This window comes from Sorex araneus, chromosome 9 (assembly GCF_027595985.1).
Source record: "Sorex araneus isolate mSorAra2 chromosome 9, mSorAra2.pri, whole genome shotgun sequence".
Classification (NCBI taxonomy): domain Eukaryota; kingdom Metazoa; phylum Chordata; class Mammalia; order Eulipotyphla; family Soricidae; genus Sorex; species Sorex araneus.
In genome coordinates this window covers 14,131,393-14,154,686 of record NC_073310.1, presented here as the reverse complement: position 1 = coordinate 14,154,686, position 23,294 = coordinate 14,131,393, and the positions used below count along the sequence as shown (strand labels likewise).

At 56.8% G+C, this 23,294-nt stretch overlaps 1 protein-coding gene across 1 annotated transcript in view; it reads left to right on the top strand.

The window, feature by feature from the left end:
* SEZ6L (seizure related 6 homolog like) overlaps positions 1–20,500 on the top strand; it is a 66,095-nt gene extending 45,595 nt beyond the window's left edge. The window contains 8 exon segments of the mRNA XM_055147111.1: positions 4,364–4,558; positions 6,736–6,927; positions 14,815–15,009; positions 16,356–16,388; positions 19,011–19,122; positions 19,581–19,632; positions 19,635–19,685; positions 20,337–20,500. Coding sequence (XP_055003086.1) covers positions 4,364–4,558; positions 6,736–6,927; positions 14,815–15,009; positions 16,356–16,388; positions 19,011–19,122; positions 19,581–19,632; positions 19,635–19,685; positions 20,337–20,366 — 860 coding nt within the window. The 3' untranslated portion in view covers positions 20,367–20,500.
* Positions 20,501–23,294: the final 2,794 nt, after the last annotated feature.

Here is a 23,294-nt window from a genome sequence, read left to right as displayed (position 1 = left end):
GGCTGTGACCCCCCCAAAAAAATCCACTCAGCACATAAAGAAGCAAAGACCCCCCCCCCCCGCCTCCCCTCACTGTTTCTGCTTCACCAGGGTCGGCAGCTGGTTGCAGGGGAAGGAAGGAATAATAAAAACAACACAGCAGGGATGTGGAAGCAGCTTCAGTGCAGCTTTGGCATAAGAGATCAAGTCCAGGCGACCAGTCACCTCCCACCGAACAACAGGGCACTGTGCAGGGCGCGCAGGGAGCTCCCGGCTGGGTGTAAAGAAAGAGGTTGCTGTGACTGCTGGTCTCTGCGCTGAGTAGGTCCGGGTGGAAGGCGGTGGGCAGACGGTGCTTTGGGTGCTGCTAATTTTGGCCCCACCAGACTAAACACCTGATTTCTGATTTCCGGATATCTCACACAGGGAGGCCGAGTGCTCACGAATCTTAGTCAGTGTTTCTTTCCTCTCTGAGGCTTTCCTCCAGCCTCCACACACTGCCCCAGGGGTCAGCGGGCTCCTGGATCCTGTCTCGGCTTTAGGACCGACGATAAGGAGACCCAGAGGTGTTGGCGGGCAGGGCTGGAGTCACAGCCCCTCTCGAAGGAAGAGCAGGAGAGATAGTCCGGTGGGTCGGGTGCTTACAGACCCAGGTTCCAACCCCAGCATCCAATAGGGTCCCCTGAGCCCCGCCAGGAGTGATTCCCGAGCACAGAGCCAGGAGTCAACCCTGAGCTGAGCACTTCTGGGTGTGGCCCCAAAGCAAAAACTAGCAGAAAGAGCTGGAGGCCTAGCAAGGCCAGTCTTCTTTTTTTTAATTTTATTTTTTATTGAATCACTGTGAGATACAGTTACATAGTTTTCATATTTGATCCACCACCAAACCCCACATACTCCCCCCCTCCCACTCCCCCTCTGCCTGTGTGGAAGACATTTTTCACTTTACTCATTCCTTACTTTTTTTTTTTTTTTGCTTTTTGGGTCACACCCAACGATGCTCAGGGGTTACTCCTGGCTTTGCACTCAGGAATTGCTCCTGGCAGTGCTTGGGGGACCATATGGGATGCCGGGGATCGAACCCGGGTCGGCCGCATGCAAGGCAAACGCCTACCTGCTGTGCTATTCACTCCGGCCCCTCTTTCCTTACTTTGATTACTTTCAATTTTCAACAAGAATCTCACTACCATTACTTCGAGGTTTTCCTCCACCAGTCAGACATGTTGGATGGCATCAATAGATTGTAAGTTTCCATTTTTTAGAAAAGGTCACATGGCCACATTAGTGGCCGCGCGGTTCGGAGTTCTCCCAGTCCCACATCCCGGAGCCATGTTAGTCATTGCTCAGTGTCGCCGGGGCTCCATCTGGAGAAGGCGTACCGGCTGTGCCTCCTCCGTCTATCCCAGTCTTCTTATCCTCAGCAAACACAAGGACCCTGCGGACAGAACCTTCCAGAACCTCCTCCTTGGGCATGGACGGATCTGTAGCCTTTTTTAGCCAGGGTCCTGGAGGGCGACTCCTAGGGACAAAAGACCAGGGAGGTGAAGTGATTTACCAGCTCACAAAACAGGGGTGCTGTGATTTGAGCCCTGTTGCGCCTTCGGGTGGCAGCAACCGAATGATCACAAACTTCCGGGGACCACAGCGGAGCCTGGGGGTGCCCCAGAGGGAAAACCAAGCGGACTCATTCCCCAGATGTCAAGCGAGCCAAACCGTTTCTTGAGCTCGGCCGGCCGCACCCCTGCATGTCCTCCTGCTCCCGCGCCTGGTCTAGAGTTGGACATTTGTCACTCTGTCCCAAATCCAGGGGCTCGGCTGTTTCTTCCCAAGGCCTAAAAAATAGCGGCTCTCATTCCCCTCCAGGAGATTTCGAGAGGCCGTTTCCCCCCTCCCCTCTTCTCACAGGCCCCCCTGAGATCTCTCCCCAAATAAAATCATGATGAAATCCCAGGAACAGCCATTACTCGTTTCTCGGAACCACTTCCCCAAAGACAGTGGAGGTGCGTGGCTTTCCCAGAAGCTCAGAAGAGCTACAAATTAATTACACAATTAGCTCTCTGCTCAAACTCCGGGCACCGGGCACTGAGACGCAAGAAGAGTCCGGGGGGGCTGTGGTAGTAGCTACCTGTGTCATGGGGGACCGAGGGAGGAAATTGGAGAGTTATTCTGATTATTTCAGCTTTAGGACGGAGGATAAGGAGATGGCAGACGGCACTTCTGCCATCATCAGCTCATGGAGTATTTCCGGGGCTACGGTACGAGTTCACCCACCCATGATCCACCGTGTGACTCGAAGAGTGCACCGATGTCTATTTTTACCTTAATACTTAAATATCTTCATATAAAAATACAGGTTAGGGGCTGGAGCGATAGCACAGCGGGTAGGGCGTTTGCCTTGCATGCGGCCAACCCGGGTTCGAATCCCAGCATCCCATATGGTTCCCTGAGCACCGCCAGGGGTGATTCCTAAGTGCATGAGCCAGGAGTGACCCCTGAGTATTGCCGGGTGTGACCCAAAAAGAAAAAAAAAAAGAAAAATACAGGTTCCTCAAATCCTGAGGTTTAGTAGCCCGTCTTAAGATAAAGCTGCCGGGGGGCTAGAGCGATAGCACAGCGGGTAGTGCGTTTGCCTTGCTTGCGGCCGACCCGGGTTCGATTCCCAGCATCCCATATAGTCCCCTGAGCACCGCCAGGAGTCATTCCTGAGTGCAAAGCCAGGAGTAACCCCTGTGCATCGCCGGGTGTGACCCAAAAAAGCAAATAAAATAAAACAAATTAAAAAAAGATGAAGCTGCCGGAGCGATGGTAACAGCGGGCAGGATGTCGGCTTTGCACGCGGCCGATCTGAGTTCGATCCCCGGCAGCATCCCCAATAGTCCTCCGAGCACCGCCAGGAGGGATTCCTGAGTGCAGAGCCAGGAGTAGCCCCTGAGCATCGCTGCGTGTGACCCAAAAAAGCAACAACAACACAAGCATGAAACTGAGTGTATCTGTCAGCTATGGTGATCTAACAAAAGTAACCACCACCCTCTGCCCTGCCTCCAAAAAAAAAAAAAAATAGCTGGAGATGATTCAAAGGGCCAGAGCACAAGCCTTCACGTGGGAGACTTGGTTTTGAGCACCAACTCCGCAAGGACCCCCCCACCCACCAAGCACTCTGGGGAATAAACCCCTAGCACCACTGGGCGTTCCCTCCGCACCACACAAAAGAAATTAGCAACAAAACAGTGTAGAGGTGCAGGGCGATAGTCCAGCAGGTAGGGCGTTTGCCTTGCACACGGCCAACCCGGGTTCGATCCCCGGCATCCCATACGGTCCCCCAAGCACCTCCAGGAGTGATTCCTGAGTGCAGAGCCAGGAGGAACCCCTGTGCATCACTGGTGTGACCCCAAAAAGGTAAAAAAAAAAAGTAGAATCTGGCCATTTCTGCGGGCCAGAAGTCCAGGAGCGGCATCTGGTGAACGATGCCAACTGGGGATTTCTCACAAGGCTCCTGGCAAGATATCAGGCAGGGCGGCGGCACATCTGAAGGCTGGAATGGGTCCTCGGGGCTCCACTTCCCAGCCGCGCCCTCCTTCAGTCTCCTGTTAGTGCCTAGGGCAGGACTGGGCGTCTCAGAGCCACATGTATGTTCTTAGATGTGCTGAGCACGTGGCCTCCAGGGAGAGGAAGCGGGGAGAGGAACCGGGGCATCCCAGCCACCTTGGAAACCTGATCTCGGGCATCACACGCCAGCCACTTCCTTTGTGGTTACTTTGTTTCCTTTTTTGTTACAATCACTCCTGGTGGTGCTCGGGGAGCCAGAGAGGATGCTGGGTATGGAACCCCAGTTAGCTGCACGCAAGGCAAGCGCCCTGCCGGCCCACGGACACCTCTGCAACCGCCTGCCAGCCGTGCGTGCCGGCCCTCTGCGCTCGCCTGGACAGGGAGCGAACCTGAGACCCGACGAAGAAGTGTCTGTCCCCTGGGTCTGTGGGTTGGAAAGAGGCAGAGCTGGGGTTGGGGCCGACTCAAAGTCCTCAAACGTCCCACAAAGGCGATGTCTCGGAGACCGGGTGGCCCGTACAAAGAAATCACTGTACAGTGTCCCTTGGGAAGAGTTGTTGGGTTTGAGGGGTCTGGGGAACAGGGCTGCGACTTCTGTTTGTGTTTGTGTGTGTGTGTGTTTTCTCTGGTTTCGTCATTGTTGCTTTTCTCCCTCATTCAGTCCGGGGCTGCCACAGTCATGCAGGAATGGAGGCGACTCTTCCTGTCGGGACCTCCCGGCCGGCTGCTTCTCTCCAGGGACCTTTCCGCTCTGCTGGCTCTGACGCCCCCAACCAAAGTGCAGCCTCACCCCCTCCCCCTCCCCCCCTCCCCCACTAAGGACGCTGCTTTTGTCTTAAAGAGGTGTCAAGGAACGACTCCTGCTCGGACCTGCCTGAGATCCAGAATGGCTGGAAGACCACGTCCCACACGGAGCTGGTGCGGGGAGCCCGGATCACCTACCAGTGCGACCCCGGCTACGACATCGTGGGCAGCGACACCCTCACCTGCCAGTGGGACCTCAGCTGGAGCAGCGACCCCCCCTTCTGCGAGAAGAGTGAGTCTGCGTCCTCCCGCCACACTCCCGGGGGGCCTGGTTGGCACGGAGCCCGTTACTTCCGGTGGCACGGACCTACCTCCGGTTCAGCCCGCGCCTGGGGTGTCATCTCCGAGCCCTGTGCCAGGCAAAAAAAAATAGGCACAAGACTGAAATCCACTGCAGAATCACCACCACTGTAGAATCATCTGGGTCCAAAAATCGGTTTATATGCTTTTTTTTAATTATTCTTTTTGGGTCACACCCGGCGATGCACAGGGGTTACTCCTGGCTCTGCACTCAGGAATTACCCCCTGGCAGTGCTCAGGGGACCATATGAGATGCTGGGAATCGAACCCAAGTCAATCACGTGCAAGGCAAACACCCTACCCACTGTGCTATCGCTCCAGCCCCTTATGTGCATTTTTTAAACTGTTTTCCGTGGAGCCAAAGCGATAGTACAGCGGGTAAGGCACTTGTCTTGCATGCAGTAGACCCAGATTCCATCCCCGGCATCCCAGATGGTCCCTCCAGCCCACCAGGAGTGATCTCTGAGTGCAGAGCCAGGAGTAAGCCCTGAGCACACAGGATGCAGCCAAAAAAAATATCCAAAATATAAATGAAATTTCTTTTAGTTTCCATAATGATGCTGCCCTACTTTTTTTTTTTGCTAGACACATAATATATTACATACCCAGTATGTATAATGTATATTTTATATACATAGTAGAAAAATAAGGCGAAACCATTATGAGAGTCTTCTCTATAGGGATAAAATATGACAATTTTGTTTTTGCTTTCTTTTCTTTTTGTTTATCTTTAAATCTCTGGCGATTACGCCGTGAAATACAGTGGCCCAGTAAAATAAATCAAATGGGCTCCTGGGGAGGGGGGGACCACCCTCAGCTGTGCTCAGGGTTAATCCTGGCTCTGTTCTCAGGAATCGCTCCTGGCAGAGCTCAGGGACCGTATGGAAAGCCAGGGATTGAGCCGGGGTTAGTCTTGTGCGAGACAGATGCCTCCCGCTCTCTGCTGTGTCTCTGGCTTGCTGTAAATGACAACATTTTAAAATCACACAGGTAACAAAGGCTCCCTTCTACTACGCACACGGTCGGACAGTTATGGCAGGGATCCCAAGAGCGTACAGGGAGGAAGACGTTAGTTAGCCTTGCATGGGGGCCGATCTTGGCTCTACCCCCGGGTCCCTGTGGTCCCCTGAGAACTGCTGGGAATTGATCCCCAAGCACAGAGCCAGGAGGACCCTCCAGGTATCATTGAATGGGGTTCAAAATACCCCCTGTACACACACACACAGACACGCGCGCGCACACACACACACACACACACACACACACTCGCACACACACAGACACGCACATACACAGACATGCACACACACAGACATGCACACACACAGACACGCACACACACAGACACGCACACACACACACAGACACGCACACACACAGACACGCACACACAGACATGCACACACACAGACACGCACACACACAGACACGCACACACGCACACACACAGACACACATAGCAACAACAACAAAATTCCCATCAGGTAGAGAGAGAATTCTTCACCGGCGTCTTCTGAGAGTCACGTGACTCTGGAAAGGGCTGCCCTCGCCAGCTGTGTGCGGCGCCAGCTGTGTGCGCAGACACGCGGGCGCCTGTATTGTGCATGAGGAGAGACGCACACCGACATCTAGAGCTCGTGCCAGACAGAGCACTGTGCTGGCGGGGAGCCATGTGTGTACACGGCCTCGCTCCGGCTTGGATTCCACCCCGAAGCACGGCCCCCTTTTCTCATCACGCATGCGACCTGCCGTGTTCTGTCTAAATCGGTTTATTGTTTTCCCTTTTTTTTTTTTCAATATTGATCTTTTGTTTCGAGAAGCGGAAACGGATGCTTGTTTGACTGTGTTCCAGTCCTGCCAAGTAAACCCCAGCGGCTCCTGGGAGACAGTGCTCCAGGACGGGCCCTCGCTCTGCCCAGCGTCCAGCCTGCTGTGGCCATCCGGCCCCAATGCCAACATTCCTTTGGGCTGGTTCATCCAAGTCCCTTCCGTCCTGCCTCATTCTCTTCCAGCCGCCCCTGATGAGCACAACAGAGAGAGTCCACCTTCTCCGTGGTTCTGCCTGGGACCCTCCGGAGCCCTCACGCCCCCTTGCTCTGCTTTCCCTAGTCATGTACTGCACCGACCCCGGAGAGGTGGACCACTCCACGCGCCTCATTTCGGACCCGGTCCTGCTGGTGGGCACCACCATCCAGTACACCTGCAACCCCGGCTTCGTGCTGGAGGGGAGCTCCCTGCTGACCTGCTACAGCCGCGAGACCGGCACGCCCATCTGGACATCCCGCCTGCCCCACTGTGTCTGTGAGTCCCGCCTCGCCCCGGGCCCGCGGGAGCCCCCAGCTCAGGGTCCCCATCCGTTTCTGCGTGGGGGGGAGCTGGGCAGTGAGGGGGCCGGAGCGTTGGTGTGATTCCTGTCTCATGACAATGGCTAGCACAGAGTAAGGGCAGCGATACTCGGGCATCTGCAGTGAGTTTACAATTTACATTTACTGTAACTTTACTGTTGGACCGGAGCGATAGCACAGCGGGGAGGGCGTTTGCCTTGCATGCGGCTGACACGGGTTCGATTCCTCTGTCCCTCTTGGAGAGCCCAGCAAGCTACCGAGAGTATCCCGCCCGCACGGCAGAGCCTGGCAAGCTCCCCGTGGTGTATTCGATATGCCCAAAACAGGAACAACAAGTCTCACAATGGAGACGTTCCTGGTGCCCGCTTGAGCAAATCGATGAGTAACGGGATGACAGTGATACAGTAAATTTACTGTAGAGAGACATTTACACCCCAACAACTCCTCCACCAGCATCCCTGGCTTGCTCCCCGCGAGCAGCTTTCGGAGCAAGTCAGAATAGTCCTCACTTTCAAAAGGTACTGGGAGGCCAGAGTCGTAATACAGCAGGGAGGGTGCTTGCCTTGCACACGGCTGATCTGGGTTCAATCCCTGGTGCCCCAAATCTGCCAAGAGTGATCTCTGAGTGCAGAGTCGGGAGAAAGTCCTGAGCATTGCCCGAAAACAAAAATAAAAAATAAAAATACTGGTCTGGAAAGAGTACAGCAGGTAGGAGGCTTACTTGCACTTAGCAAATAGTGCACATAGCTATGCGCATATAAGTGGACCACCCCACACGGTCCCCTACCTGGAGGGATTCCTGAGTGCAGAGCCAGGAGTAAGCGCTGGGTGTGGTGGGGGGGAGGAGGAGAAGGAGGAGGAGGAGGAGGAGGAGGAGGAGGAGGAGGAGAAGGAGAAGAAAAAAGAAAGAATAAAGGAGGAGGAGGAGGGGGAGGAGGAGGAGGAGGAGGAGAGGGAGGAGGTGGTGGTAGTCTTACAGGTCTTCGCAGAACCACACTCTGACCCCTTCACCAACCCACATCCCCTCCCCGGGTCCAGACCCTGGGCCCAAGGTCTCTCTGGTGGGTTCTAGTTTGGGGTTGGAGTGTTTTGCTTGGTGAGCGCCTCCCACTGGCCAGAACTGTGCACTGCATTTGGAAGTAGGAAACTGGCAGCTAGAACTGAGCCCAGGGGCGGAACTCCAACTCACACAGAGACACAAGCCCTGGAGAAGGTCCCGTGGTGGCGGGGGCAGCGGGGAGTGTTCTGTCTCTGCAAACAAGGAGCCCCAGGAGGGGCATGTATGGGGCCCGAGTTTGATCCCTGGTGCCATGTGCACCCCCCCTGCCTCCCCCCCAGCACCATTCACAGTGACCCTGGAGGCTCCCGGCCTGCAGGCCTGGGCAGCACCACTCCCTCAGCCCCAAGCACTGGCCCTCCCAGCCCAGCTGGCCAAGAAGTGGGCCCCAGGCCCCTGATCCCCAACAAAACGTAACTCTAAGAACTGCCGGGGGGACCTAGAAGCCAGGAGGGGCCAGAGAGATGCTCAGAAGCCACTTGAGTCACGCTCGCTGCAGGGAAGCCTCGGAAGCCGAGTGCGAGACCCCCCACTTTGAGAGCACTGAAAATGGCAGCCTGGAGCAATGCAGCACAGGGGCCAAGGCGCTTGCCTTGCGTGTGGACAAGTCAGGTTTGATCTCTGGCACCGCAGACAGACCCCTAAGCACCGCCAGGAGTGATCCCCGAGCACAGAGCTGGGAGTAAGCCCTGAGCACCACCAGGTTTAACCCAAAAACCATAATCGAAAAACAAAACAGACCAGAGAGATAGCACAGCGGGGAGGGCGTTGGCCTTGCACGTGACCAACCAGAGTTCGATCCCCGGCATCCCATACGGTCCCCTGAGCACCACCAGAAGTAATTCCTGAGTGCAGAGCCAGGAGCAACCCCTGAGCATTGTTGGGTGTGACCCAAAACCCCCTCCCCACAAAAAACAAAAAACAAGGGGCTGGAGAGATAGCACAGCGGGTAGGGCATTTGCCTTGCACACGGCTGACCTGGGTTCGATTCCCAGCATCCTATATGGTCCCCTGAGCACGGCCAGGGGTAATTCCTGAGTGCAGAGCCAGGAGTAACCCCTGTGCATCGCCGGGTGTGACCCCAAAAGCAAAAAAAAAAAAAAATACATAGAGAGCCCAGGACTTTAATTGTTTTAGAAATTACCCGATTCATTCAGGACTGAGGGGCCAGGGATCAATCCCCAGGCTTCAGATATGTGCCACTAACTCGAGGGACCATCTGTGATGTCGGGGATTAAGCCCAGGTCAGCTGGGTGTGAGGCAAACACCGCCCTGCCCATTGTACTACCCCTCCAGCCCAATTAGTTCCTGTGATTTGGGCATTTTCCTCTAGATTCTGCTCTAAGATTTTCACCTGTGTCTCAGCATCAGGACCCTGCCCTGGCCTCGAGCTAACCCCCAGGAAGTGTGTGTGTGTGTGTGTGTGTGTGTGTGTGTGTGTGTGTGTGTGTGTGTGTGTAAAACGCTGCTGGACTGTTCAACGGGGACCGCATCTGTCTTCTTCATCATTATTCACCTAGGGCTAAGGCCCCCGCCTGGCACAGAAAAGGGACTGGATAAATATTTGTTGTACGCCTTCATCTGTTATTTTACGGAAGGAAATTGCAGGCAAAGGTGGTGGGGAAGGCTGTGTTAGCACTGCCCCCTGCTGGTCACTTTGCTACACTGGAAGGGCTGCACGCGCTCCAGGCAAGAGAAAAATGGAATCCGTTTCGGCTTCAGTTTTCCCTGAAGCCAAGTCCGGATTCATATCCCCTCCCAGAAGAGCACTGGAGGCCCAGGCCCTCCCTGCAAACTTTCCCTGACCTCTCCCCCAGCCCCCGTGGCAGGGTGAGGCCGTTTCCCACTCGCTCAGCTCATGGGATTCTGGGGTCTGGCCACTGGCCCTCTCCCCACCCTGGGGGAAAAGAAACCTTGTTTCCAGGTCTCTCCCAGCCCTGCACAAAGGGCAGAGTCAAGCGGGAGAGATCTATGGAACTGTGGAACTGTGGAACTCTGTGTGTGTGTGTGGGGGGGGGGGTGTTGGTTCTCTGGGTTTTGTTTTATTCTCTTTTTTTTTCTTTTTGAGTCACACCTGGCGATGCTCAGGGCTTACTCCTGGCTGCATTCAGGAATTACTCCTGGCGGTGCTCAGGGGACCATACGGGATGCTGGGAATCGAACCCGGGTCGGCCGCGTGCAAGGCAAACGCCCTACCTGCTGTGCTATCGCTCCAGCCCCCGGTTTTTGTTTTATTCTAAGCATTGCATCAGGCTGCATTTTGCATGATAATATAAATATGCTGGTGGCGCCCACAGGACTTTAGACCAGAACCCTTGTGGGTGTGTTTGTTTGGGGGCTTTGTGGATCACTCCTGGCAGTACTTGGCAGTACTTGGACGTCGTTCCAAGCAGTGCTTGGGGGTCGGGGGCAGAATCATACCACAATGAGGATTGAACCCAGACCCCTGCCTCCCATCACGCCCACCAGCCCGGTGGACACGCTCTCCAGTCTCAGATCAACCTTTGGGGGTTTTGTTAAGAAAAGGAAAGTTGACTGTGATTATAGGAATATTATTGAGGGTGAGTCAAAATGGTCATCATCATCATCATCATCATCATCATCATCATCATCATCATCATCCCGTTGATCGTCGAATTTCTCGAGTGGTCTCAGTAACGTCTCCATTCGTCCTAGCCCTGAGATTTTAGCAGCCTCTCTCCACTTGTCTTTCCCAATGGTGCCACATTGGAGGCTCTTTCAGGGTCAGGGGAATGAGACCCAGCATTGTTACTGGTTTTGGCATATGAATACACCGTGGGAAGCTTGTGAGGCTCTCCCATGTGGGCAGGAAACTCTCAGTAGCTTGTTAGTTTCTCCCAGAGGGAGAAGTAGGCTATAAAATGACACGCAGCCTCGAAGTGGCAGCGCACTTCCGGGAGCTTGGTTTTAAGTCTCTGGATGTTGGCGGTTGGTGGGATTACACGGTGCCGGGGGCAGTCCCTGGGTGTGACCACCTAGCTACTGGAAAATGGGTGATCTGGGCGGAAGAGGCCCTGTCCTGATGCGAGCAGGCTTGGAGGCCTCAGCCCCGGGTCCCACACACCTGGGTTCAAAATGGTCGTGTGATTAAAATGGAAGAACAAGGCAGAGACCGCAAGAACAGAGAGAAAGCTCAAAGGTTAAGGCTCCTTCTTTGCATGCAGCTGGTCTAGGGCAGCCCAAATGGTCCGCCCCAGCCTGCCAAGAGTGATTTCTGAGCACGGGACCTGGGGTAAGCCCCAAGCACCACTGGCTATGGTGCTCAGTGAAATCAAGGGTGTCCCCCCCCCCTAATAAACTCTGGGCTGGGGCTCACGGGAAGGCTGGGCAGAGGGAGGGTCACAGTGGCAAGTCAGAGACTGACGTGGACACATGGATGAGTGGTCAGTGTCCCTCAGCTGTCCCGGGGGACCTTTGGAGGAAAGAGAAAGCAGGACCTATCTCCTCTCCCAAGGGACTCCCCCAGGGGCAGGTGCTGGACGAGGCAGAGGTAGATATTTATTTCATTTTGGGGGCCGGAGCGATAGCACAGCGGGTAGGGCGTTCGCCTTGCACGCGGCCGACCCAGGTTCGATCCCCGGCATCCCATATGGTCCCCCAAGCACCGCCAGGAGTAATTCCTGAGTGCAGAGCCAGGAGTAACCCCTGAGCATCGCTGGGTGTGACCCAAAAAGCAAAAAAAAAAAAGATATTTATTTCATTTTATTTACATTTTTGGATGGGGGCGCGTACCTGGCTATGCTCAGAGATCACTCCAGGTGGGACTCAGGACTGGTGTTGAACCAGGCTGGACCGTGTGTAAGAAAAAAATACCTTATTCACAGTCCTATCTCTCCAGCCCTCGGCGTAGCGTTCTTAATAATACAGCCAATAAAGGATGTGTCTTCCAAAACCCACGGGTCACTTCCAGCTGAATGGACCCGACAGTTCAATAAAAACTGGGCAACACAGTTTCACATCAAAGAGGACTTTTGTTTTTTTCTTTTTTTTAAATTTTATTGAATCACCATGTGGAGGGTTGCATAGTTCTCAGGATTATGTCAGTTATACAATACTCAAACACCCTTCTCTTCACCAGTGCCCCTATTCCATCACCAACCACCCCAGTATACCTCCCGCCCCCTCCCGACCCCCCCCGTCCCCGCCCTTGTAAGTGATAAGTTTCACTTCGTTTACGCTTTATCTTGGTTACTTTCTATGTTTCAACACATAACTCGCTATTGTTGCTGGGGTTTCCCCAAAAAAAGAAAAAGACAGTCCTATTGTCAAGGAATCATTTGACAGTTCTCCATTGCTGAGAATGTAGAGATATTAAGTCCCGCTGTTTGTTACATAACTTTACTATTTTTTTCCCCCTCGTCCCGCGCCACCGAGTTCACGCCTGTTTAGTATTCACCACGCTGCCTGACAAAGGGAAAACAAACCGAAAAAGATGGTTATTTCCCATCATCAGCCGGCGTGGGGCTCTGGCTTAGTTGATAGTCTGGTAGAAAGTCTGCAGTTTCTGGAACCAAAGGTAGTGCGCTGGTATCGGCCCCGGCTTGAGATTCCACCAGCGTCCCGCTGTTCCATGTACATAATACTTTATTCCCTTGTATCCCATTCCCATGCCACCAGGTCCGTGTCAACTTAATGGACATAATACTATGGTTAACACCATGCCGCGTTTCTTCCCGAGAAAGAAGGATATTTCTTCTCAGCTGGTGTGGGTGTATGGCTTAGTTCAATCTAGAGAGATGGCTACCACTTTGGTTGCCTTCAATATTTCAACAAAAAAATTACTATTCTTGTTAGGGTTTCCCACCAAAGTCCGACCCGTTAAGAGGGAACCATTTCATATTGCTGATGATTAGATGATATTAGGTCTCGCTGCCCCGGCAGCGGCCGCGTGGTTTTGGGTTTCTGTATAAAGTCCAGGAAAAAATTCTGCCTGAAATTCTATCGCTACAATCTTTTACCCTTTTATGGTGCTCATAAGACGGGAAAACCTAGAGAAATACCGGGCCCCCGCACGGGCGGCCTGGCGGAAACGCTCAGTTCACATACTGCACCTTGTCCAGTGGGCTGCTGGTGTCCAAAGCAGCTCCCTTGTCCTCCTCGGTCATACTGGAGTGGCAGGCGCGGTGAGTGGGAAGCCCACGTGGCTGCACTGTCCTTAAGTGTCCGCGGTGGGCAGAGACCGGTACTTCCCCACCCCTCGATCTCCCGCCAGCCGCGCCGCGCATTTGGGTGCGTGTCTCCATTTTGTGCTCAGAGAAGTGGGGTGGAGGCTGTGCTGTGCCCAGGAGAGGTTGAGAGAGAGAGAGAGAGATTTAAAAAAAAAAGAGGAACGCCGGGCCCCCGCACGGGCGGCCTGGCGGAAACGCTCAGTTCACATACTTGTCCAGTGGGCTGCTGGTGCCCAAAGCAGCTCCCTTGTCCTCCTCGGTCATACTGGAGCGGCGGGCGCGGCGAAGTGGGCGGACTTTTGTTTTTTCTTTCACTGTTTTGTTTTGGTGTGGGGGCCCACCCCTGGAGGTGCTCAGGACTTACTCCCGGCTCTGTGCTCAGGGGTCACTCCTGGTGCGGCTCAGGGCGCCTGGGTTGGCTGTGTGCAAGGTCAGTGGCTTCAGTCCTGCGCTAAGGCATGGACACTTAAAGCTGATGTCTGTGCCCCAAAGCGAGGGCCGGAGATACGCCTGAGTTTTGACGTTTTGGCGATGACCATGACCCTGAGTGTTCAAGTTGGGGAGGACATTAGTGCCCGTGATGATACTTGGGAGTCATCAGACCCCCAACCTGGCTCACCTCAGTGTTCACAGGTGGGTGACACTGACCCAAGCTTGCCTCGGGTCTTGGGCTTGTCGTCGGGTGTAGGAAGCCAGGCTTGGGGGCGGAGCCTTCTGCCCTGGGGCTGACGGGGAGGCACCACCCCGGCATAGCCGGGACCCGGAGGACTTCGGCACCAGGGCTCACTTCTGAAGCTCTGCAGGTTGCATCGTTCCTGACGCTCCGTGTGGCGCAGCCCTGAGCTTCCAGGGCTCCTTTCCCGTGGGGGAAACTGGTCCTAAGTGACTCAGTAAAGGCGGGGGGAGAACTGGAAAGCCAGGGGCCTCCGCTCAGTCGGGGGTGGGGAGGAGGAGGCATCAGGGAAGGCTTCCTGGGGAGGGAGAAATGAGGACCGAGGGTGGGAGCACACGACTTCTTCGGGACAGGCAGGTGAAGAGCGGGAAGAATATTGAGTCACTGAGCATCACCAACCCTGTCATTCCCTGGTCTCCTCTGACACGGCAAGAGTGCCCTAAGCGGGGCTGGAGCGATAGCACAGCGGGGAGGGCGTTTGCCTTGCACGCGGCCGACCCGGGTTCGAATCCCAGCATCCCATAGGGTCCCCTGAGCACCGCCAGGGGTGACTCCTGAGTGCATGAGCCAGGAGTGATCCCTGTGCATCGCTGGGTGTGACCCAAAAAGAAAAAAAAAAGAGTGCCCTAAGCACTTTGCCCTTATTGATGCATCCGCTAATAATCCTGCTATTAGTCCCACCTCCCGGGGACTAGCGGCAGAGGCTCAGAGAGGGTGCAGTCTTAGCTGGAGGTCACACAGCAAAGAAGGAGCCAGATTCACAGGACCGACCATGGCCCCACAGGGTAGCACTGGGAGCGGGGAGAGATGGGGAAACAGTCCCCCACAAGGCGGGGCTGCAGCGGGAGAGGCCGGCTCTGAGGACGGGGTTCCCCCCAGAGATGTGCACGGCCGCATCGGGCCACCTTCTCTCTCCCGTCTCAGCGGAAGAGTCGCTGGCCTGTGACAACCCGGGGCTGCCTGAGAACGGGTACCAGATCCTGTACAAGCGCCTCTACCTGCCTGGAGAGTCCCTCACCTTCATGTGCTACGAAGGCTTCGAGCTCATGGGCGAGGTGACCATCCGCTGCATCCTGGGCCAGCCGTCCCACTGGAACGGGCCCCTGCCCGTCTGCAAAGGTGAGAAGCCGGCGTATCCAGGAGTGTCCGCCCGCTCACACTCCTAGGCCTTTCCCACCCCCCACGCCCCCTTCCCACAACCGCGGGGCTCTCAAGGGTGAAGGATGTCCCCCAGGCCATCCCCCACCCCACCCTTTTGGCTTTGGGGGTCGCCCCAAAGGCTCACATACACTCCCCAGATACAAAGGACCAGTGCCAGGGCTGGAGTGATAGCACAGCGGGGAGGGCGTTTGCCTGGCATGCGGCCGACCCGGGTTCGATTCCCAGCATCCCATATGGTCCCCTGGGCACCGCCAGGAATGATTCCTGAGTGCAGAGCCAGGAGTAACCCCTGTGCATCGCCAGGTGTGACCCAAAAAGCAAAAAAAAAAAAAAAAAAAAACCAAAAAACAAAGAAAGGACCAGTGCCATGGGGCTTGCGGCGAGCGCCCCCTACTGGTGGGAAAATTATAGCGCCTCATTGACTTGGGGGACAGTCTCCCATCCGTAAATTGAGCAAGTCAATGAAGTGAACGTCATCGAAATTAAATTAGGACACACTTCAGTTTGGATACACTCATCCGGGCCTTCGGGGCGTGAGATTTGGCCTGGGGAGACAGTACCGTGGGTAGGGCGCTGGGCTGGCACGCAGCCAGGTCAAGTTCAATCCCCAACACCTCATAAGGTCCATCTGAGCGGCACTGGGAGTGATTTCCTGAGTGCAGAGTCAGGAGAAAGCCCTGAGCAACACTGGATGTGGCCCAGAAACAAAAAGTGTGCAATGAGGGTGGAGTGACAGCACAGCGGGGAGGGCGTTTGCCTTGCAAGCGGCCGACCCAGGTTCGATTCCCAGCATCCCATATGGTCCCCTGAGCACCACCAGGGGTAATTCCTGAGTGCAAAATCCAGGAGATACCCCTGAGCATCGCCAGGTGTGACCCAAAAAAGCAAAAAAATAAAAATAAAAAAGTGCAATTCACGATGATGCTATACATATATGCTCAGGGCTGATGAGACGGAAGCAGCCGCAGTGAGCCGGTGGCCAGGCCACTCCCAGCTGGCTCTGACACAGGCAAGACCGTCATTATTCACTTGGAGCCTTGCTGCCCCTGGTCCTTTCTGCGTCTCCCTTCTGGGAACTGAAGAAGGGGCTGTGCGCCGACATTTCCACTCATTCCAAGTGCCCAGGATCGATTAAAAGAGCATCCGCTGCAATAAATTCAATAAAATATAATACAGCTGGAGCCTGGTCCCTCCCTCTCTCCCGCTCTCTCCCGCTCTCCCGCTCTCTCTCTCTGTCTCTCTGGCTTCGTGCCAACCCAGTGAGCTCACTTGACACTGACCCGTGTTCCTGATCTCTCTTGCAGTGAATCAAGACAGCTTTGAGCACGCTTTAGAAGGTGAGTTCCTTCTAGGATGAAAAATAATCCCACAACATCAAGCGTCTCCAGGTGCTTAAAAAACAACAACAGGGGGCTGGAGCAATAGCACAGCGGCTAGGGCATTTGCCTTGCACGCGGCCGACCCGGGTTCGATCCCTGGCATCCCATATGGTCCCCCAAGCACTGCCAGGAGTAATTCCTGAGTGCAAAGCCAGGAGTAACCCCTGAGCATCGCTGGGTGTGACCCAAAAAGCAAAGAAAAAACAACAACAACAAAAAGGCCTTTCTGCCGTGCATGCAGCCAAGGGTCATTCCGAACCAAAGAACACGGGAAAGACACATAATCAGATTGGCGTAGGGTCCCAGCTCTGACTGACGGGGGCTGCCCGCCAGGGAGGGAGAGAATCCGAGGGCTCGTGTGCTGACCTGGCTTCGAGGCATGGGGGCTGTTTCCTGCTCCTGTTCTCTTCCTCGGTGCCCCCCGACCCCTTCTCTGTTCCTTTATTCTGAATTACCGAGGGAGGTTCATCATGGTGGGGAGATGCTCACTGCTGTCTGGGAGTTTGTCTTGTGTTTGCCAGCCATCCTGTTGGTGAACCATTCGGCACCCTGCGGAAACCACATCCTGTTGGATTCCCACAGGCATGTAGACACACACACAGACACACAGACACACACACACACACACACGCACTCACACATACAGACACACAAACACATACTCGTGCACACACACAGACACACAGACACACACTCGCACACACAGACACACAGACACAGATACACTGACACAATGACACACATACACACACTGACACACAAACACACATATACACACTCACAGACACACACTCGTACACACAAAGACACAGACACAGATACACTGACACAATGACACACACACACTGACACACAAACACACATATACACACATATATACACTCACAGACACACGCTCGCACACATTCACACAGACACACACTCATACACACATTCACACACGCAGACACACACATTCACACATGCACACACACACGCACACACTCACACATACAGACACACAAACACACACTCACGCACACACACAGACACACAGACACACACTTGCACACACACAAAGACACACAGACACAGATACACTGATACACACTGATACATTGACACACAATGACACACATACACACACTGACACACAGACACACATATACACACTCACAGACACACACTCGTACACATTCACACACACACTCATACACACACACGCAGACACACACATTCACACACAGACACACTCACAGGCACACACTCACACACATAGACACACACTCATACTCACACACCACAGACACATTCACACATTCACACACACCCTCACACACAGAGACACACACACACACACACACACACTCCCAATGCCCCGGGTCCACACAGCCCTGGCTTCATCTCCGCACTCCCAGGCTGTATTTCCTCTTGTCCCCGAGGCCAGGGCATCTCCGACAGTCTCTGCTGACTCTGCTCCGGCCCGTGGCCCCCGCTCTCGGCTCTTCCCTGTCACAACGGACGTCAGTCCACGTGGGCAGAGCCAGTGCTGGCTGGGGGCCGGGCGCGGGGGAGGCGGGGAGTCAGTCTCTGTCCAGACCCCTCTCTGCCCCTGCCCACGAGCCTCGGGACTGTCTGGGGGGCCAGCTGGAGGCAGGAAGGGCAGGAAAGACAGGGGGTCTCCGAGCCTGCCCCCGCACGCCCGCAGCAGCTCTGACACACACTGACACACATACACACACTGACACACAGAGACACATACACACTCGCACTCGCACACACTCACACATTCACACGCATTCACACACACAGACACACACTCACACAGACACACACTCACCTACAGAGACACACATTCACACATGCACACAGACACACACACACACACGCACACACACACTTGCAACTTTCGCAAACAGGGGGAAGTGAGTGGGAGGCCGGGGCAGGTACCCCAGGAATGGGCCTGCGGGAGAGTCAAAACAGCATCTCTGCACTTGGGGTGGCCCCGGGGCTGTGCCGGCTCAAGAACCGGCCCCGCACCCCCAGGGTTCTCTCCTGGAGGGCCTGAGGACCCGGCTCTGGGAGGGGGCGCCAGCTTCCCCCTGTTTCCCGGGGAAGTAGCCCAGCGTGGAAATTCCTGCTTAAAAAAAACCTCTGTTGGGGGGGGCCAGAGAGATGGTACAATGGGTAGGGCTCTTGCTTCACACGTGGCAGACCCAGGTTCAATCCCCAACACCTCATGTGGTCCCCCAAGCACCGGCCCACGTGATGCCTGAGCACAGAGCCAGGAGTAAGCCCTGAGGACCCACCCGGTCACCCCCAGGCAAAACCAAGACAGGGGGCGCTCAGGCAGCATGCCGGCCCACTGCTGGTCTCACCTAGACGCCCCCTCCCTCCCCTCCCCCGCCCGTCTCCCCTGGCCTTGGACCCGGACCAGCCTCTGCCCGTGCCCCCCAGAGGGGCACGCTGGGGTGGGGGCTGGCTCGGGGGTGCTCCTGGGGACCAGGAGATGAGGGCTTGGGGAGGCGGGCACCGTGCCCACGCGGGTTGGGGCGGGGCAGGGGGCAGAGCGGAGGGCGTCATGGCGTGTGTGTTCAGTAGCAGAAGCGGCAGCAGAGACGTCTCTGGAAGGCGGAAACATGGCGCTGGCCATCTTCCTCCCGGTCCTCATCGTGTCCCTGCTGCTGGGCGGAGCCTACATCTACATCACCAGGTAGGGGCGCCTGCCCGCCGCCCGCGTCCCCGGGGCTCCCGCTCTCCGAGGCTCGGCACTCCCAGAAGCGGGTCGGGGTATACCCGGCCCAGCCTGGGGTGCGGGGAGGAAAGAAGGATGAGACTCTCCAGTGAGCACGAGGGGGCAGGGGGCTGGCTCTGGGACCGGAGGAGCCACCCTGAAACAGGAGGTCCGGGAAGGCTGGGCTGAGGCCACGTGGTATGCAGCAGGTGCTCGTGCATGCACACTCCTGTTATACAGTTGGTGCTCATACATGCACACTCTCATTGTTGCTGCTCCCAGCCTGGTGCTTCTTGGGTTGGACTCAGAGCAGCTCCCCTGGCTGTCTTGGCTCTCGGGGGCGGCTCCCACACTTCCTCCTTGTCTTCAGTCCGCGAGAGTTGGCACCTGTGGTGCCCCCCATGATCCTGACCCTCTCCCCCTTCTCTCTGTTCCAGATGTCGCTACTACTCCAACCTGCGTCTGCCCCTGATGTACTCCCCACCCCTACAGCCCAGATCACCGTGGAAACCGAGTTTGACAACCCCATCTACGAGACAGGGGTGAGTGAGTCGGTCTCCCGGTCCTGCCGCGCGCCTCCCCCCTGCGTGTGCTCTGAATTCACCCTCCTCCGGGTTACATGCCCAGTTTCCCCATGGCTCGTGTGACTGGCCAGCAGAAAGACAAGGCCAGGGGGCCTGTCTCAGCCCCACCAAGCCCCTCCCACCCTGCAGACCGCCCCCATGCAACTCTCTCTCTCTGTCTCTCTCTCTCTGTCTCTCTCTATCTCTCTGTCTCTCTCCCTCTCTCTGTCTCTCTCCCTCTCTCTGTCTCTCTGTCTCTGTCTCTCTCTGTCTCTCTCTCTTTCTGTCTCTCTCTCTGTCTCTCTCCCTCTCTCTGTCTCTCTCCCTCTCTCTGTCTCTCTCTGTCTCTATCTCTCTTTCTCTCTCTGTCTCTCTGTCTTTCTCCCTCTCTCTCTCTTCCTCTCTCTTTCTCTGTCTCTCTGTCTTTCTGTCTCTCTGTCTCTCTCCCTCTCCTCTCTCTGTCTCTCTGTCTTATCTCTCTTTCTGTCTCTCTGTCTCTCTCCCTCTCCCTCTCTCTGTCTCTCTCCCTCGCTCTGTCTCTCTGTCTCTGTCTCTCTGTCTCTCTCCCTCTCTGTCTCTCTCCCTCTCTGTCTCTCTGTCTCTCTCTCTCTCTCTCTCTCTCTCTCTCAGGAAACCAGAGAGTATGAAGTCTCCATCTAAGGCCACTGCCCTGGAGAAGGGGCCCCCCGGGGTGCAGCTCCGGGGCCAGCATCTGAGAACCTCACGCACAGACCCCGTGGCCGTCGGACAGAAAGCCCCCGCGGGTCAGCTGCCTTTTCCTCCGACGCTTCCCCGACGACTCCCCGTTTTCTTTGCTGTATTTATTATATTTAAAACTTGACCGTCGGCCTGGCCGGATGTGGTGCAGCGGTGGCCCCGGCCCCGTGCGAGCGGGCGAGGGCCCTGCGGCGCGAGAGGACCCGGCCCGGGACGCCCGCTGCGGCACTCTGCATGCGTGTCCGGATTCCCGCCTGGGCGCCCGCGGCGCGCCCCTGCCCTGGGGTGTCCCCTGCCGGGTCCGCAGGGGCGGGGACGACGTGCAGGGACTGAGCGGGCCCTCCCCCGCCCGGAACCAGCCCGCATCCCTGCCCCCGCTCTCCTGGTCTCTCCCTGCTTCTCCGCGTTCTCGCCTCCTCCTCCTCCTCCCCCTTCTCCTCCTCCTCCCCTTCTCCTCCCTCTCCTCCTCCTGCTCCCCCTCCTCCTCCTCCTCCTCCTCCTCCTCCTCCTCCTCCCCTCCTCCTCCCCTTCCCCTCCTCCGCCTCCCCCCTCCTCCTCCTCCTCCCCTCCCCCTCCTCCTCCTCGCCCTCCCCCTCCTCCCCTCCTGCTGCCTCCTCCTCCCTTCCTCCTCTCCTCCTCCTCTCCTCCTGCTCCCTCCTCCTCCCTCCCTTCCTCCTCCTCCTCCTCCCCCTCCTCCTCCTTGCCCTCCCCCCTCCTCCCCTCCTGCTCCTCCTCCTCCCCTTCTCCTCCCTCTCCTCCTCCTGCTCCCCCCTCCTCCTCCTGCTCCCCCTCCTCCTCCCCTTCCTCCTCCTCCTCCTCCCCCTCCTCCTCCTCGCCCTCTCCCCCTCCTCCTCCCCTCCTCCTCCTCCTCCTCGCCCTCCCCTTCTCCTCCTCTCCTCCTCCTGCTTCCCCTCCTCCTCCTCCTCCCCTCCTCCTCCTCCTCCTCCCTCTCCCCCTCCCCCTCCTCCTCTTCCTCCCCCTCCTCCTCCTCCTCCTCGCCCTCCGGGGAGCCTCCTGAGGCCACCGAGGCGCAGCCTTCCCGCCCCAGTGGTGGCTGCAGAGCGAGAGCGAAACGTTCCCCCCGTTCCCTGAGGGCGGTGCTGGTGCCAGCAGCTCCCGGATGCTTGCCGAGCAGACGGGCGGGTCTGCCACGTGGAAGGGTCACAGCGAAGAACTGGGGCCGCGGTGGGCTGCAGGGAGGGCGGGAGGGCAGGAGGGAGGGAGGGAATCGCGCTAATAAAATGTGCTCCTCCCCTCGTGCTCCTCGGCGGTGAAAGAGCTGGTTATTGCCCCCAGGTGCACAGCCACCGCCTGGCCCAGCTGGCAGGGGCGGCAATCCGGGGAGATGGGGAGGTGCCGTGGTCTGACCCAAAAGGGTGAGCCGGGTTCGACCAGGGACAACTGGAAGGCCTGAACCACCCCCCCAGGCCCCCCCCCCAAAAAAAGGGGGTGGGGTTTAAGGACACGCTTGCGCTTAGCCCCCGGTGAGCACCAAGTGTCTGGGCCGGCAGGGAGCCCGGGAGGAAAGAACGTGGGCGGAGTGTGCCCAGGTGGTGGCGGAGTGAAGGTGGCAGGCCCAGGGGCTTCCCGCCCCCACACACCTCCTGGATGGACCCCCAGGCTCCAGGGATGAGACAAGGAAGCAGCTCAGACCCCGTTTCGGGGCTCCTGCTCCGTCACGGGGGCCCAGCCAGGGCCCTGCCTGGCCTCTCTCACCCCCCCCCCCCCCCCCCCCGCTCAGGAGACGGGGCCGGGGTGACCCGCCTCGGAGAGTCTGTCCTCGGTGTGGATAGGAAGGGGAGCCTAGGGGCGGGGAGCGAGGGGCCGCAGGGGAGAAGGGAGTCCAGCACTCCAGCACGCCCCGGCGTGGGGGTGGGGGGTGACGGCCCTGAGAGGTTCCCCCCCCCCCCCCGGCTCAGCTTGGTGGTTTGTGGGACCCCCTGGCAGCCTCTTGCTTTCTCTCGAAGTGTGTTTTTCAGTCCATTGGGTTGGAAGCAAAGAAAAGCGAAAGGGACCTGTTGTGTGAGTGCGTGGCTGAGAGGCCACAAGGAGGGGGGGCTTTTCTAGGACACTCCCGGGCAGGACAGGGCAGTGGGCAGGGGGGGCGCACGCACATTCTCCCCCCAGACCAGGAAGCCCGCACTCACTCTGGGTGTCCGAGATACCTGCCTCCCTGTCCATGGCCTATGGCCTGGGAAATAACTAAAGGGAGTTATTTAACTTATTATCAGGGTGTACGATCTCGAAATAACTTATTATCAGAAGACCCCCCCCCAGCTCCCAACCCCCAGCCCTACTGGGGGCCCCGAGACGAAAATTCCTAGGCACCCCGGGAGCACAATGGCCACGTTCCGAGAGGAGCCACACACACACACACACACACACACACACACACACACACACCAGGTCACCTTTCTGGCAAAAAAGGCTGAAGCTCCTCCGAGCGTCTCTTTCTCTTTCTTCAGAGAAGCAAGGGAGTTTTTATTGGAACTGATTTAGAAAGATGGGAGGGGAGAGAGGAGGGAGGAGAGGCTGGAGCGATAGCACAGTGGGTAGGGCGTTTGCCTGGCATGAGGCCGACCCGGGTTCGATTCTCAGCATCCCATATGGTCCCCCTGGGCACCGCCAGGAGTCATTCCTGAGTGCAGAGCCAGGAGTAACCCCTGAGCATTGCCAGGTGTGACCCAAAAAGGATAAAAGAGTGGGGCGGGGAGAGAGAGGGAGAGATACATAAATCAAGAAAGAACAGGGCCTCCTCCAGAGCGGAAACAGGTGATCAAAGAGACGGAGGGATCAGGGAGAAAGACACACTCTTCCTGTGACTTTCGAGCTGATTCTTCGTTTTAACCCTACTCCCAGGGCCAGCTGGAG